Below are 18,004 nucleotides of genomic sequence, written 5' to 3'. Positions count from 1 at the left end.
CGTGGCGTAGTTAATCCTTTGGACACGCTGATGGAGGAGTTTGTCCTGGTGATGGTCGGGTGTTAATTATGCAAGAATGATTCTCTTCTAGTGGTTGTTCTCTCTCGTGATGACTCATCAGTTTATCTGTTTCGTCTTTTGCTTTATTTTATATGTTTATTTTCCATGTTCCTTGGCTGTCTTTCATCTGCTCCTCCAACAATTCCCTCCTGGAAATGTCAGTCGTTCAGTTCCCTAAGTCCTAAGGGCTGCTTCCAGATCGCCTATGTTTGAGTGTGTGTTTGTGTGTGCATGTGTGCGTGTGTCACTGTGTAAAGAGCCTTTTAAAATCAGTACAAGGCTTATACTTGTCCACGTGTGATTAACTGCAGTGTTTGATTACTCTGCCAGAGTGATTTGCTGAACTCAGCAACATCATGTTTTCTTTACCCCATGTTTTGTCTTTGAACAAATGCATGTAGATTGCCTGCCTGTTTTTGGCACATAAGGAGAAATTAAGGACAAGGCAGGATAACCAGGGAAAGCAAAGGAGAAAGGAAAGGATTTAAAGTAAAAGGCAGTCTGCTCCAACTCTAACTCCAAAAAGATTTTCAGCAAGATGAAACATCACGTTGTCTGAAACTAGAGTGAAATCTCTCGATGAACTTCTCAAACTAAAAACACGAGTTAATTAACTTTATCCACAGAATTTCTATTGACTTTTCAGTAAAATACATAAATAAAGAATCAGGCTCACATATTAATTTTTAGTTTGTTTTTGATTTCTTTCTTTCTAGCTGTTATTGCCAAACAGTCCGATCTTGATGCAACACAAACTTTGATGTTTAATTGGTTTAGAAGATGTCATATTCTAGCTTGCAGCTTAAGTAAGAGGCAGCGATCCAGTCTAAGTAAAAGACTAAAAGCATCATTTTTTGAGGTATGACAGCACCCAGGCCTCATTTCCATCCTTCTCCGCTATTTGTCAGACTTCTCCTCTTCCCCAGTGAAGCAGCAATGTTAACAATGCTGTCCCCACATTTACCAGTTCTGCCTCATTACAGCTAAAGAAGCGGATAAATTAGTGCAGGAGAGCATGCACGGCCGAGTCCAACTCCACCTGTCAGAGAGGGAAAGATAGTGAATGTGTCGAAATGGAGGAAGGGTGTGAAAAAACTGCTCAGCCTTCAGCACGTATTAAAACAAAATCTTCCCATTAAGGAAGACTCATCGCTCCAGAACCATTACCTGAGGTCTATGATTCAGTATTTTAGAAACTATATAGGGGAATCATATTTATGTCAATCATAGATTTCTATTACTAGACCTGTAATTTTCAGTCTGTCTATAGACAGTATAACATGAGTTCTATAACCTGTTTAATTTTAATCTACTGTTTTAGTATATGCATTTGTTAATAATGCATTTATCTCATGGATAATCGTGTTTCCACTCTGATTTAGAAGACTAGAATTATATTTCACAAATCTTGCTTTATTTTGGAGGAAACTTGGGAACTGCTTTCTTTCTGCTACTTTATACATAGACTCCTCTCTTGTTGCAAGAAGAACAAGAAGTTGCATTTTTTTCCAAGCTGAACAACCTGCGCCCTGACCTGTACTGCAATATACTGCGTGTTCAAGATCAAAAGGACAAATGGAGCTGGTTGTCGCCATCCTCTGAACACCAAACTCTCCTGCCCTGCAGCTTTTAAAAATCACTATCTCTCCTGCTCATCTGTCCAGTGCCTCTGGCTTACCATCTTTATGGGCTGGTTAAGGGCGCTCTTACAATCAACTATGTTTGTGCCCTGTCCACATTTGCCTGTAAAATAGCCAGGCATTCCACAATGTCCACCCGCTTGCCTGCCAGGATTAACATTTTGCACTCTCCAAGGTTGAAAATCCCATCAGATGAAACCAAATTAATTTTGCACAATATTCAGGGCCACCGGCCACATAATAGGTGACAATACCAAGTGCATCCCTCGATTGTGATTCTATTCACTCCCTAATCAGCAGGATGGCTGCGTATGGTGCAGCAGCGTAGTAAATGCTTTCATCCCAGGGGGATAAGAAAAACAATGGCCCTTTTTAATTTCTTTTCTAAAGTGGGCAGCAGAAAGAAAATGATATAGACGTAATTGATGATGAGGAGAGTAAGGGGAGCCTTAGCAGAAGACTCATGCAGAAGACTCACGTCCAGTGGCCAGGCCTTTTTTTTTTTATTTTGTGCTTTATAATGGTAACTGCTCAGGGGCACTGGAGGTTGACAAATCTGGCACAGAGGACAAATTGATCGGCAACAGAACACAATTTGTCCCATTAAAAGAATGGGTAAAGCCCTGTGTGGCCTGAGTAATTAGTTTAAACTGTAACATTTCAGTCCAGGAGTGGACCTGTTGGAAAGGGGCTCAGCGCGTCTGCTGATAAGACACTTTAACACTCCAAATATACACGCAACACACTACTGGAATATTCCTCATAAATCCATTACTACTGAATAATTTTTTGTTTTGTTTTCATAAATGACAATATGAGTATCCACATATGTGCATAACTTGTGTCTCTTGCTAAATTTCCTACTAACTTTCCAGTAAAAAGAAAAAAAAAAGTAGTAATAACAAAATTACAGGAAACGCATCTCTTTTTTTTCTTATGTTCAAACTCACTGCCCATGTAAGGTATGTGTGATTTTGTTAGGATGAAAAAAAAATCCAGTTGCTCATTCTCAGCATGCACTGAGACTCAGACAGAGACATACGGCTAGTGTATGGTGGGCACGTCTGTGGTGTGACGTGGGGAGAGAGTGTGTCAAAAACACGGATGCGCTGATCCATGGCCCCATGGCGGTGTGCTTAGTGACACATAATACTGGTATTGCACAATCTGCTCCTGACCCATTTTTGTGTGACACATAACTTTTCATGCATAGAAGGAGAAAGAAATACAAGAAAATCAAGGATCTTTCTATCCACTTTGGCGGAAGTTGATACCTCAAAGCATACCCTTTCATATTTGAAGTGAAACACTTCTGAATGAGTTTGTAACTGTTTTCATATCTTCTCCACTGTTGTGCTTGGTTGCCTTGTCAATACAGGAGGCTGATGCTGCTGGTACTTTCACTCAGAAACCAAGAAATGAGGATTCTTCAGCTGAAAATTGTAAGCAAATAACAAGTGCTATGTAGGGGTCCGACCCCACCGTCCCATAGTTAATACATATATATTCTACAAGTTCACATTGTTACGACTGTTGTTGTAATTATAATATGTAAATTTGAGTGTGCAGGTGCTCCTCCGTGATTGGTGCATCCAGGGTGGATGGATCGTACTGACTGACTAACGACCGGGAGGCAGCGCATAAGAAGACACAGTCAGGGACTGCCAGGTCATTCATCCTCGGCCCAACCCAACCAGCAGACCGTGTGTTTCACTATGTTGGTTTAATGTAGGAGCATGTAGGGGTGGTCCGCCGTTTTGTTTGATTAGTTTCCTCCTGTTTTTGTTAGGTAGGGAGGAAAGTAATTGTCGTTTGGTTTAGTTCTTTTGACTAGGTAAGTTGTATTTACTCCTGAGATAGGCTACTTTTTGTTTGTTGTTTTGGCCTTGGGTTCACCCCGAAGTTATAATTCGCTCCCTTCCTTTGTTTAAATTCACTCATTGTAAATAATTCCCTGTCACAAAGTATTCATTGTGTGACGTGCTGCTTGGGGTTGGACGGGGATGGATGACCCTTTATGTTGTGGTCTGGCCGCGCCTAGACGGGCCATAACAACATACAGTAAAGGGAAAACAGTAGTGAGTGTGATAGGAAAATGAATGGTGAAATGAACAAGAAACAGAGATATTTTTTTGCCTAGAAGTTTTTAATTGGTATTTGGGCTTCAGTCGCACCCAATTAGCAGGCTTGTTACATGTGAACACTAAGAGCTAATTGGCCTTATAGGTGAAAGGAGCACTGCCCTAAAAGGAGAGCACAAGGCTCACTTGAAAATTCATAGTTCCAGTAGGACTATGTTGGAAGGCTATTTGGCAAAAAGTTGTAAATAACACTCTGCTCCTGCAAGTATTATTTATACTTCCTTGCAGCCTTTATTGCCAGATGCATAACAAAGACAGAATCATGGCCGCTATAAGCTTTATGGGCAATCAGAGAAAAGTATTTGGTCATCAGCATTTTTTTCTGTAATCAACAATTCACCTGTCAACAAAAATTGCATTGATTTAAAAAAAAAAGAAAGTCTTGAACTATATTTTAACAGTGTAGAAATCTTCTAGGAGTCAATCAGATCTGAAGGGAAATATCCCAAATGTTGTTACCCTATTAAATGGCCGTTCTCAGTTGCATTAACTTCAATAGATATGACTAAGAGAAAGATGTCCAAATTACAAAGATGACCACTGGCCTTCTTTGTATAACTGCATGTAAAATTTACACAGGCATTGCCTACCCAAAGCCTCTAAAAGACTCACTAATAATCTGTTGTCCTAACTTACTGCCTCAAGTAGACGTGAAGAGAAAGGTTCTGTGTGACAAATTAAACTTAAACTGCTATCTTTTCCAAAGACTAACCAGACGATTTTGGTGACCAAACAAACCAAAGAAATAAAAACTGCAAAGCACTACAATTTGGCATCACCACCATAAGGTAATAACAGCCTGTTGAGACTGATGGTGGTGTAGGTGATCTCGTATAATTCATTGGCATAATAACAACTGATAACAAAGAATTAATGGGATAATAACACTGGACTTATGTAAACATAATCATTCACAGGAATAGCCTAACCGGTCTACATTCAGTACTATCCTGCCTTATACTGAGGAATATGCTGCATGTAAGTGCAAATACAACAGCACAATGAGCTCACCAAGGGCAAGAGACTCAATCTCTGATTACATTTACTATACAAACTGTAACAGCAGGATCTGTTGCACAGGACATCAAGAGCTCATTATGCTCTTTACATGCAATTAATCAAACAATATAAACAAAGATCCCTTTAGCCATAGATGACAGAGCCCGATTCCCCAGTGGCAACTGATGTACAGTGAACACTACAAAACTTTTTTTTTGAAAAATGTAAAAGTCATCGTTAATCTTAATGTGATAGTGGTGATACTATGCAATATAATCTGTTCCTCCTGCCTGTTCACACTGTTACCTATAATCTTCTCATGCTGAAAAATGCAAAGAATGTAGTGGCATGAAAATATCTGGACTTTTCTTGTAAAATAAAAGAAATATGTTGTGTGGTAAGATAACAGCGCATTTAGGACAAGTATGCATTTTGTTATCTTTGTAAATATCCATTACCCCTTTAAATTAATAAATGGGCTTTTAAGTTTACAACACGTGTTGGGAAAGCCAGCCAAGTCTATAGCGTCCACTGCAGCAATCGGCTATAATAAAACAGTTATTGATAATATTTACTCAGTCTTCTTCATGAATTATGCCTGCGACATTACCTAGTCAATGTTGTCTTTCTGTTTTCTTTTTCTTTCAGCTAATCATCCTTGAGCAAATCATAATGTAGCCAATAAAAGCAATAAAAGGAGAACTCAAGGACTCATTAAGAACTGGGAAGCTCTTGTGACCTGTGCGCTCTGTTCACTTGGGACTGTTCACAGGTTCACAGATGCAGATGCCTAAAAGATTCAAATTATGCTCACAATGTTCTGGCTTCATTTTTTAATATTGTTTTTTAGTTTGCTTGCTGATTTTGTCATTTGTGTGTTTTTCTAATCATGCAGAATTTTACAGAGAAGTATATTCACTTTTAGATCTAAATAAGGAAGCCAACCAAAGACTTGGCAATGCAGACTATACACTGCAAACTATACACATCTATAAAAATAGATTAACATAATTCATTAGGTTCATGGCTGTCAGGTCACATTTCAAAATAACAATGCAGTGGTTCCTCTTGCAAGTGTCATTTAACTAAATTATAAGCTTCAATATCTACACTATTTGTCCCATATCCATCCCTGTGAGATAGAGAGTAAATTGACTGGTTCTTATATAGTGCTTTTCTACTCTATTAGAGCACTCAAAGTGCTTTACAACTACAACAGCCATTCACCCATTCGCCCAAGCACTATTAATATAACATCCACAGTCACATTCTAATGGATTCGGGGTAACTCAGGGTTCAGTATTTTACTCAAAGACACTTTAACATGACATGCTGAGTAGTCTATCAAGCCTCCGATCAGCAGATGACCCTGAGTCACAGCTACCTTTTTTAAGCCACATGTCTCATGTGAACAAATTTACATTTGGTTACCTGACAGTAACATAGCCACTGCTGAAATGAGCAATCATGGCTGTAGCACTGTGGTGAGACGCCACTAAAATGGCAGCATTATACAACTGGGCATCTCAAACCATCAGGCCATGACAGTGACAATGAGGCTTGTCCAGAAGTGTCACCTCTCCCAGCCTCTGTCTGTCTTTGTTTCTCTTGCATTATTATTTCCACCATTGTCTCTTTCCCTATATCTCTCTCACTTTATGTGTCTCATACACACATGGGCACACACACACACATGCACAGAGAGAGAGAGGCAAAGACAGGGAGAAAGAGAGCGAGAGAGAGGAAAAGACAGAACGTCTTTATTAGTCCTCTGTATGCAGTCTGTGCTCAGCCTGAGATTGCAGGACTGACCCCTCACTGTGAGCTGCACAGGGGAAATGTTTACTCAAACCCCAAAGAACATGCCATTAACCTCTTTCTAGATAGAAGACAAACAATAATGTCCCTCCATGAGGGCAATAAAGACAGAACACCTATCCAGGACCATCATGACAATCATCTCATTATGAAGCTGCGGGAGGTGGTAAGGAGCCAGGGAGCCCGGTCTCCCAGGGATACTTTCTCTACAGTATACCGGTGTGTCTAACATTCAGTAAGGTATTTATGATATGCAGTCAAGCGCAAACAAATTGTTAACCCAACAGAGTTAAACCATTGCAAGCCTGACCCAAATGCTACAACTACTGCTTCCCCCCAACTTGATAAACCATTCATTTTGCTTACTTTCTTCCACCTTTCCTTATTGTGTCATCTCCTATAGTGTCTCTTTACCTCTTTTTCTCCCTAGAGATTGAGACGACAATCCTTGGGCTCTGATTAAAGCCCCAACCTGGGAGGACATTTTAGTGTTGAAAGTAAATGAGGGGGGGGGGGGGGGAGTCTTCTTCTTAGGAACACGCAAGCATAATTCAGTCACACCTTGATATGTGTGAGTCAAAGTCCCCTTGCACACATCAAATAAAGAAAGACACCACAAGCTCACACTCATCCCAGATTGAGGGTCTCCTCCTGGGTAGGCTTAAGAGCCCACTACTGGGTACCGTTTACCTGTGTCGTTTGAAGAGCCCATTATTTTAATTGAAAAAGTTACCTGCCCGCCAAAGGCAAACAGTGAAAAAAAAATGTGAGGAGAATTAAAACAAAAACACCAGATGGTGATATACATGATAAAAATGATTGTTTATACTTACTGTTTGATTATATGTGATAATGAGAGTGGGATTCCTCAAGGCAATTATTGTCTGTGGCAGCCATATTGTGAGAGGACAAGAGAAGGACGGCACGGGCTGGTATGAAGAAGCGCTTATCAAATATCTCTGGCGGGGTGATTAGTGTAATAAGACACTGCAAGGTGAGATAGGCCACTCACACTCTTTTAGTATGTCTGTGCAAGTTTGCGTGTGTAATTAAGCGAAAAAGAATGGGTGTTAGAATGAGCAAGAAACAGAGCCTAAGAGGGAGTCTGAGAAAGTATGAGCGACTCCCTTCATCTGTTTTCCATATCTGCGTGTGTCTCTGTGTCTTAATGTATACCCTGTCCCCATGTGCCTTACTCTGGTGGTGTGTGTGTGTGATATAATTCCTATGTTAATGCAGGTTCCCATGCCAGGCTGGCTGCCCCAAGGGCTATAGCCTATGACAGAGGGCAGATTGGGGGCACTTACCCCTGGCAGAGTCTTCTGTTCATGGAGGGCGCTCTGGGCCTTCAGTGCTGACTCTCTGGCACAGTATGTTAGAAAGGCACATCCTGCAGTATCAGGAGACAGGAGAAAGAAAAGCTTATTACACACCACTGTTAATGTTTAATAAAAGGAAGGGGGGAATTACAGTAACAGAGAGTTTTCAGATTTAAAGTGCACATGTAATTGCAAGTTATGTTTTTTATTGTACTTAACTGTCTTGAGAGATCAAAACACAAACTAAAAGCTAAAATCATATGTCATTGTGGTGATTTAAACTTTTTGTGCATGTCAAACATTTGATTATATTGCTATATATTACATTAAATAATATTCAAATATGATTAAATGCATAAACTACAAAAGAAATCCATCTCATTCATCACTTAAAACACCCTAGAAGAGATTGGTAACACATTTGTCTGTAGAGTCCCAGTTTCATTCTTTTGCTCTTTTACAAATGTGCTGGTTCAGTACCCAACCAGTAACAGCTTCCAGAGTGTGAGGGTTCAACTGAAAATAACATAGTGACCAGGTTATATCACCGACTTTGTCACTCTCTTTTCTCTCTTTGTCTGTGATATGGATGAACCAAAGCTGGAGTTTGATGAGTTTGTTTCACTAAGGGTGGAGTTGAGGTAGACACACAAGTACAGCAGAGAGCCAAGAGAGGACAAAATTGAGCGAGCACTTCAGCTGTATGCAAACAAAATCTGGAGAGTCACCTTTACTTGATTCTCTTCTTTGTTCTTGTGAATACTTTTCAAAGTTTTCACTGTTGACTTTACAAATAGGAATGACAATTGTTTCATAGTACAGTACACCTCTGAAAGGAGAACACTTGACTTGTATAAAGTCATTCAAGGTGAGCAGAAAAAATGCTTTGCATACAAAAGTGAACTGAGATTTGTTACAAAATGTAACTTAAATACAGATCAGCTTTTAATTGGATAACTCAACTGTAGTCGCGTTGTGAACAGGTGACACCAGCGTAGCGCCTAAGTTTCAGTGTGTAAATGTTACAAATAATTTAAAAATTCGCAGGAGTAGTTTCATTGAATATATGGCAAAAATATGACACCTAATATAAGACTTACCGTGTTATTATATTAAAATAGAATTCATATATCCTGACAGTTAAAATGTAGCACTCTAAATTAAGCAGTTCTATATCCTTGGACTCATTAAATGCTGAGAAGATTAAAACTTTACTTTTTTATGTGACAACCCCTTTGGATTAGATTTAGTGAACTTATGTCATCAATGTTTATGTCAATAGAATGTCTGCCACGTGGCTTGTGTTTTTTAGTGTTTTCATCTAATTCATCCATTATTGCCCCATTTTAATTATGACAAAGTACACAGGACTAAGCAAAACAAAACGGCAACATTGTTAATGTGCATGTGTAATGTGCAAAGTAAAAAAAACCCATTTACTATTAGAAAGCATATGTAATGCTTTCTAATAGTAAATGACCACTTTCATAGCTACTGAAGCCCACAACAGAGTCCGTACATTTAAGGTGACAAGTGATTATAAAACTCTGACAATGAGCTGGAACTGTAACACATATTTGTGGATACTTTTGAGTCAGAAAATTCAGGAAAACAGAATATAAATAAATAGTAACTAGTAAGTAAGTCTCCTAAAAAATGTGACAGCTTTCATTAAAGGGTAAGTTGTTGCTCTGTTACGCGCTTGGCAGAGCTGACAATGGGTGACCCCCGTTCAGAAGAGGTTTTGCACTGTGCAGCATAATTTCTCATTACTACATGTCACACCTACTGCCAAGGATCCCCATGGGAGAAGACACACACATACACTCACACACACACCTACACATACAGATGATACCCGGCATGCCTAGCACCCATCATCCCCAAAAGCCAGAAACACACTCTGGCACCCAGCCAAGAGAGCTCCCTTTCACGACAACCTTCACCCACCTCCACAACTAGGTGGTTACTCAAGAGGAAAAATCACCTAAACGACACTGATGAAACAGCATGCCACACAGCAAAGCAGAAAAGTTTGGGAGCCTGGGGAAACACTCTTCATCCTTTATGGCATTACAAAACTGTGGAACATGAGTTGAGGACTCCTGGGGGGAACGTCCTGGCAAAGGCTTATGGGACTTGCAGGCTCGTGCTGATATTCTTCTATCGGTGCCATGCCATCTTTGACGTAGTTTTTAGTGTACATTTTTTCAGGAGAATGGCATAATTTTTATCTTGATGTTATATCCCCACAAATCAGTGAATCAGTGATGCAGCTGTAAAAATCTATAACTAAGGTATTTTAATGTCAACATTTTAACAGACATTTAATTTACTTATTGTTTAGCTTTGTGTGAAATAGCTTAACTCCACACTTCAGCATATGTTAATAACTAAGTAAATGTATACACGTGCTGTTATTAAATGCAATTTAATAGAAATGACTTTGTTATACTTTGGTTCCCAAAAAGTTCCCAAAAAGCTGATTCTGTTCATCTGGAAGTAGCGTTTTTAGTGGGAGGAACATTTTTGTCACTCATCCAAGTGGCTTCTTCAGTTTTGTACTTTGGTTGGTTTTTGTTATAAGATAGTATAGAAATCATTACAGTTTCTGGAAAATGTTTTTGGTTTACGTCACAACATTTATTTTGCAAAATATCTCTATAACACAGCATTGTTCTCTTCATGTCTTTATTATCTTTTATAATGATTATAATAAATTCATATATTAATTAAGGTGCAATATCAGAATGCTAACACTGATTACATTAATATTAAATGTCTACACGTTAATGTATCAGTGCATTAATATTGATCATATATTATTGAGTATCATTTGAGGCTTTCCCGCAGTATTAATACTTAATAAATATTACATAATATATATGGAAAAATAATGCATTTAAATCTAAATAACAATCATATTAATGCTATTGTTTAAGTAATTGTGTACTTATATTATATTGTTGTTGCTTTACTGAAATAAAATTTAAAATGTGGAACTTTACTAGTACACCTGTAGTAATTAGGGGTGCAACAATACACAAAATTCATGGTTCGGTTCGATACTTTGGTGTCACGGTTCAATATTTTTTTGATACAAAAAAATGTTCATGCCTTTTTAATTTATCATTTATTAAAATTATAAATATATATTTTAACTCAAAAGTACAGTTTTTAAATTTAATGTTGCTGAAACAACAAAATAAAAAAAATAAATCTATCTGATTGAGAAATCACTCAAAGAGAGTTTATTACAGAGAAATGGCTCTTTCCAAAATAAAAGCTATACTATACGCTTTTTCTGGGGTATACTCTCAGCAGCATATTAAACATATCAGGTCCCCATAAGGAGAATCATGTGCTAACAGATGTCTAAATGACTCAGGTAAAGTTTGTCGCATGCGTGCTTTTTGTTTTTGTCTGCTTCCACTTGTCTTTGCACTAGGATGATGTCAGCGTGAATGTGCAGTCATATTCGTTGTGTTCCCACTAGTGCTGTCAGCGTAAATCTCGTTAAAATGACATTAACGCCATAACGCGGCAAATCTCCGATGGCCCCGTGCTTGGGGCTGGACAGCGTCAACACAAGCTAACTGCGCTAATGCACTAGTTCCCACAAATTGAGCATTGCGTTGCACATCCGACACACTGTTTTACTTTTGTCCATGATGCGCTTACCTTCAGGGTCATACTTCACATGAAAACCAAGATAGTTCCAAACACCAGATCTGAATGAGGGTGGGGGAGGTTCAATTTTGGGTTGCGTTGAGGCATTTGCCATGTTGCAACGAGCTTAGCTTCTGTCTTGCTAGCTTGCGCTGCGCTCAGTGGATCTGCACTCCACAGTGCAGCCTAGGCGGAATAGTCGAACGCAGATCCACTGAGCGCTCAACACAGACAGCATTGTCAGAAGAAAAGTTGATAAAATAAATAAAAAATGTTGTATTGTTCGATACATATGCGTACCGAACCGAAACCACTGTATCGAACGGTTGCACCCTAGTAGTAATGCTACTTTGTCATGCAGGTACCCTTAGAAAAAAATGCATTTGATACTGTTAGTTTAAATAACATATTAAAGTGGGCTTCTTATGCAGTGTAGCCTTTAATATCCATTCAAAATATGTATCTGTCTCAGATTCCTGACAGCTGTTGAATATCTGCAAGACTTTGGGAAAGCTTTATACACAGCAAAATCTCCAGTGTTAAATTAACACTGGAGAGTGTCTATATGGGTCCACACCTCTGAGTGTTAAATACAACACTGTTGAGTGTTAAATTAACACTTTTCACAGTGTTATATGTTTAAAAGTAACCTAGTCAGTTTTGAAGATTAACAATGGCTGACACTGAGCAGTGCTGATTTTCTAACACTGGAAAATAACTCAAAATGTTAGAAATATTCCAGTGTTAGAAAATCAGCACTGCTCAGTGTTAGCCATTGTTAATCTTCAAAACTGACTAGGTTACTTTTAAACATATAACACTGTGAAAAGTGTTAATTTAACACTCAACAGTGTTGTATTTAACACTCAGAGGTGTGGACCCATATAGACACTCTCCAGTGTTAATTTAACACTAGAGATTTTGCTGTGTACCCAACAATGTTGGCTCAGGGAACATCTGTAGCCCAAAGGATTCAGTGAGTGGGAAATCCAGTTGTGGAACAGATGAACATTCTGCTTGGAGAACATGAATGACGGAGAGGAGGTAACAATGATCCAACAGCTGGTAGCAGGTTAGGCCTGTCATCTTAAAAATCTAAAGTAGGTAATTGGCATGGGATTACATATAAATATCACCGCCCGTTGGTATTATATTCAATGATGTAAAATGACTTGAAAAACAAACGACTTTTACTGAATATGCAGCAGAAGGTGCAAATTTATTACATATATACAAAATATTACAAAAAAACATCACATTTACACCAAATGAATACATGTTGTTTTGAATTATGTAAGAAAACAGAGCAAGGTTTAAGGATTTGGCAGTAATGTATACTGCATGTTATTAAAAAACAGATAAAGCACAATTGCTCTGTGCATCATGTTGGGTTTTTTTTTTGTTGTCATGTTTAAGATGTTTCTGTTTTATCAAGTACATCCACTAACATTTAAATTAACACATTAGAAGTTTGACTTAACTAAATAATGACCAGCAATTAGGAAACTGCAGTAACTTACTGGGATTTAATGTGAAAAAGAAGATGAGAACATGTACAATGTTCAAAGATTAAGGGTAAGCACTGGCGATGGTTCAGCAAAAGAACTTGTGACTTTCTGTGATGAGCAGGTTAAGTGGGGTGAAAATAATAGTTGGGTAATCAAACACAATTTACCACACTACATTTTCAGTTAGGGACAAAAGTTCAACCAATTGTATTTAAGGCAAATGGAAAAGTAAACCCTGAAAAGTGGTTCAAAGAGAAAGCAGAGAATATGAAATGAGTCTTTTCTTTTGCAAGGCACGTTTTGGGTAATTACTTAAAGAACTTTTCCCCCTGTAATGCTTTTTTCTAACAATTTGTTTTAAAATGGAAATTAGTATGTGTGAACAACTGCATGCATTGAGGCATAAGAGTGAATTGTGATTTTTTTTTAAGGCATCAGGCACCTGTAATTGAAATAACTCCAGAACAAATTTGTATAAATTTTCAATTCATTAGCTGTGAATTTATGAATCATCAGCAATTTGCTCCTCACATATGTCTCATCCAGCAATAATCATTAAACTGGAAAAAGAATGCAAATTAATTCCCAACAAGATCTCGGTGCAAAGAAATAAAATAAAATAATATAGTGAAACAACTGAATCCTGCCGAATGTGACAGCCTGACCCTCTGGTGAGTACTGAGACAAAGATGATGTGAGGATTCATCCACTTCCTGCGTCTGTGTTAAACATACTGTTACCTGGAGAGCATTTTTCCATCTTTCCGTTGTTCCATCCATCTACATTCAGAGCTGGCTCTTCAGAGCCGTTAGCTGTCTGGTTCACACACAGCCCCTTTTCTAATGATCAAAGAGGTCATCTGTAGACTTAAGCTTTACCTGTCACTCAGCTTACACAAACTGTCTATCACTGTCCAACACTTGCTCTACAACACTCCTACTGTAGATAAAATCCCATACGTGTATGGCTCTGTAGCTCAGTGGCCATTACTAGAAGTCTGAAGGACTTAATTGACACAAAGCCACCAATCTGTCTCTGAGCTGAAAAGGATTTCTTGAACTCCAGGAGTATTGTGCAATTAGATATTACTGCCCCACTGTAGTTTACTTTTAGTTATTTCAACGCCTAAAAAGCTTTTTTATGTCAATTTGGCTGGCTATTTATAGCCAATTTCACTGCATGGACCTACCGAGGAGAGGAAAATGGATGAGGATATTTAACAACTCTTTGTATCTCTTCTTCCTGGCTGTGTGGTGCACCTCAGAGTCTCTCCTCTCAGCATCAGAGACGGATTGATAAATAACGCTACTCAAGCAAAAGATTTGCCCCCCACTAACATTCAGCATGTCTGAACAATGCATGCATTCTGGCACTGACACTAAGTATTATGATAATGTAGTGCTCAGCGAAATGATGGATGTTAAACAGCACGACCTGGCTGCACTACACACTGGCGATCACCATGCCCGCAAATAGTGTCAAGTCATCCCACGCACTGTATACAGCTCCCTGACGACACACAAACTATCAAATCGGCATTAAAGGCAACAGTCTCTAGCAGCTATAAGGCTGGATATAATTATCTGTTAAGAGATGAAAAAAAATGTTCTCTGAACAGACTAACCATTCGGTTACACTCCTCTACCCAACTGTACAGGAAATCACAAAACAGAAAATTACCAGGATATTTAAGTCCCTGGAGATGCCCTAAACGCTCAAAGTAAGAAAGCACATAACATCTGTTCAAATTGTTGCAGTGCAATCCACATGAATTAGTCATGAGCTAATCTGACATATTTTGATCAGTTCTTAAATCCATAATTATGGTGCAATTTTTTTGTCATAGGCCTCGAGCTGTGAAAAAAGGCAGTGCTGCAAATCATCCATTAGGCATGTTTTACTGATTGACGCCAACAGTTATATGCATCATATATCTGTAACAAGTCAAATCTTTCTCACCCACGAATTAGACATGAAGAGGAATTTCAAACTAAAAGTCAAATTAAATGTATTGCATATTGCAAAAATAATAATAATGTTTTCAGGTATCATGGAGGCAGAGTTTTTATAACATCCTCTGGTTCTCTGATACCGTGCTGTGAAAAATGTTTATGTTGTGGGGAAAAAAGAAAGTTGATTGAATTTCTGATGATGTTACAATATTGAGAGCCTTCCGGGCCTCTGACATAAAAGACTGCCAATATACATTGGCATGTTGTGCATTGTTGTGAACGAAGCCTGTAAGCTGCTTTATAAACCCCTGTGTAATATGCACGCAGCTGCCTTATTAGGCACAAGTAGGTGTTGCTTCAGCTTTATAATACTTCTTGCACTTTAAGTTTGTTGTTGTTAAACTGTATTTAATTCAATAAAAAAAGGTGTTTGTTTGTTTTGTTTTAATTTAGCTTAGCTGCACAGATTGAAACAGGGTCAAAATAATATCAACATGTCTCCACATTAAATAAATAAAGGAATTGTTGAATTATTAAATTAAATGCAATGCCCCAACTGCAGTCTTCAAAATGAACACAAAAAAATTGAATATTGAAACTATGCAGATAAAACTGTTGCATGAGTATTGTATTATGTCACATTAGCCTAAGCTCGATGTTCTCTAAAGTGGTAACTGAGTGCATATACTGTGCACTAAAGATTACAGCAAAATATTATATTGTATAGAGCCAAGTAAATGACTCAAGCTACAGCGTTGACAATGGTTACACAGCAACAACACTTATCTATATTGATTAATACCATTTATATAAGCAGACAATCAACAGGCATAAATAAAACTATCTATTGTGGACTGTAGTAGATAAAGATTACCTCAGGGATTTCTACTGGACAGCAGTGAGTCTGGGATTCATGTGAGTCTAACATCTACCAATTATTTCTCAAATGACATCCCAGATGAGTCCATACTTGTAAAACTTACATACTAGACGTATTTTGGCCAGTCAGTGTTTTGGACAAATACGTTATATTACAGAATTTGCACTGCTAGACCACCAAACTGCATTGCACTGTTTAGAGACCTTCATTATTAAACCTGCATTTATTTATTTAGTTACTTATTTATCCGACACTGTCAGCAGTGAAAAACAAACCTGCAGGATAAGACATATTATTTGACTTTAAGTTGATTTGAGACTCTTGGTATCACTTGATAACAGTTTTGTTGGTTTGTTTGTTTTGTTTTGTTCATAGATCTATCCAGCAGACTAAGAGCGTTAGCTTTCATTTGATCTTATTTTTCTCTGAGCCTGATAAATGGGAACTTATTTGCGTTGCATTTTCAAAATGATTCTACTTTTAAAAAAAAAACCTTAAAAAAACAAACAAACTGCCCACTTCAGTCAAAATCAACATGAGGACAACAGCAACAGTGAAGCAAAACAGTAAATTTGAAACCGCCCCAAAAATAAAAGAGTCAATCCTAAAATCTTTTACAGGGATCCACAGAGCTGTAGAATAAGGTGATTATTTTTTGTGCATGTATTACTCCTTGCATGACTCCTAACTTGTTTTAAATGTTTTAAATACAGAAAAGATCAACTAGACATACTGTACAACAGTACATATAAAATATATAATAACAATGTGATGGTGTTTGGATCAATCGCATGTCACCTTTTATTTTGGCAGGTAAAAAATGGAATAATTGCAGTAAAACTGTTTTTCTTTCTTTCTATAATTTTAATTTCAAATTCTTTTTTTGTTGTTGTTGTTGTTTTGTTTGTTTTTTTTAACCTATTTTTTTATTTGATACATAACAATTAATTTATAATTCAATTCATTTAAAACATGGAACTTAATTAATGACAGACTTAAGTTAAACATGTCTTGTTCACTGTGTTGTTTATAGGACACTTTGTCTTGGAAAACCTGTAGCCCTTCTTTCAAAGTTAAGTAATTCATTTTACCTTCGGTTCCCCTACAAAAGCTTCCAGTGTCAGAATGATCAGTCTGTTTGTAGTTTACTCTTTTCTCCTTGAGTGACACAGCTGATTTTACACTATATCTACTTTGTTTTGTTAATGTCACTAATCCCATTTTCTCACTCTTGTACTTTCTTGCTTCAGTCTAGAGATGTCACACATTGGCACAGCAGGGCACATGAGCATGGTTTAGATGAGTGGCCAATAAGAAAAACTCATCCATATAATGCATTGGTAAAATCTTATTAAAAGTGCACGCCTGTGCTCCCAAAGTGACTTTGAATGTCACGCGGGATGAAGTGGGCATAATGCGAACATCAGAGTGGCCTTGGTGGAGGATGATTTGAACAGGCATACAGCTTTGGAACAGGATTATCCTTCCCGAGGCAACTATCCTCCAGAGTGTTGACATTCAGGGATGGTTAAGGACAGGCGTAAACAACACGGATATCAGAAATATTGTTTTAATCGATCATCAGGCTCCAAAGAGGAAAACCAGAAAGACAAGAAGCAGGTTGAACACCAGCAGCTGATGGCTGGAGAAACAGGTGGTGCATGGAGATCCTCAGGGCTGCACACACAAGAAAGTAATGGTGAGCCTTCGCTCATTTCTCCCACTAGAGCGCCTGACCAGTCTAATCAATAAGATCATGAACTACTGCCACTGAATTACATATCATACATAATTTTCCCGCCTGGTGAATTATTTTTTGAGAGTGAATTGCATGTGAATTCAGCACCAGTGGTGAATATGTGAATGTGTGTTATTTGCCTGTGTGCTGTCTCAGTGCAAGTGTCTGTCTGTGTGCACACATGCATGTGTGTGCGTGTGTGTGTATGAGAAAGAGAGCAAAAGAGATAATTAAAGCATAATCCAAAACTATATGTATGTATATAAATTGTTTCTCAATA

At 38.0% G+C, this 18,004-nt stretch overlaps 1 protein-coding gene across 12 annotated transcripts in view; it reads right to left on the bottom strand.

Annotated features, from left to right (window-relative positions):
• Window positions 1–18,004, bottom strand: part of celf6 (CUGBP Elav-like family member 6) — a 147,117-nt gene that overhangs the window by 127,421 nt on the left and 1,692 nt on the right. For all 12 annotated transcript variants that reach the window (XR_003272806.2, XR_013907887.1, XR_013907875.1 and 9 more), the window contains exon 2: window positions 7,966–8,048. Coding sequence is in view for 3 of the 12 variants with exons in the window: in XM_026173342.2 (XP_026029127.1) it covers window positions 7,966–8,048 (83 nt within the window). In the remaining 9 variants the exon portion in view is untranslated. The remainder of the gene's footprint in view (window positions 1–7,965; window positions 8,049–18,004) is intronic.

This window comes from Astatotilapia calliptera, chromosome 1 (genome assembly GCF_964374335.1).
Source record: "Astatotilapia calliptera chromosome 1, fAstCal68.1, whole genome shotgun sequence".
Taxonomy (NCBI): domain Eukaryota; kingdom Metazoa; phylum Chordata; class Actinopteri; order Cichliformes; family Cichlidae; genus Astatotilapia; species Astatotilapia calliptera.
Note: the sequence above shows the minus strand (reverse complement) of the source record. Positions and strands in the feature narration are given on the sequence as shown.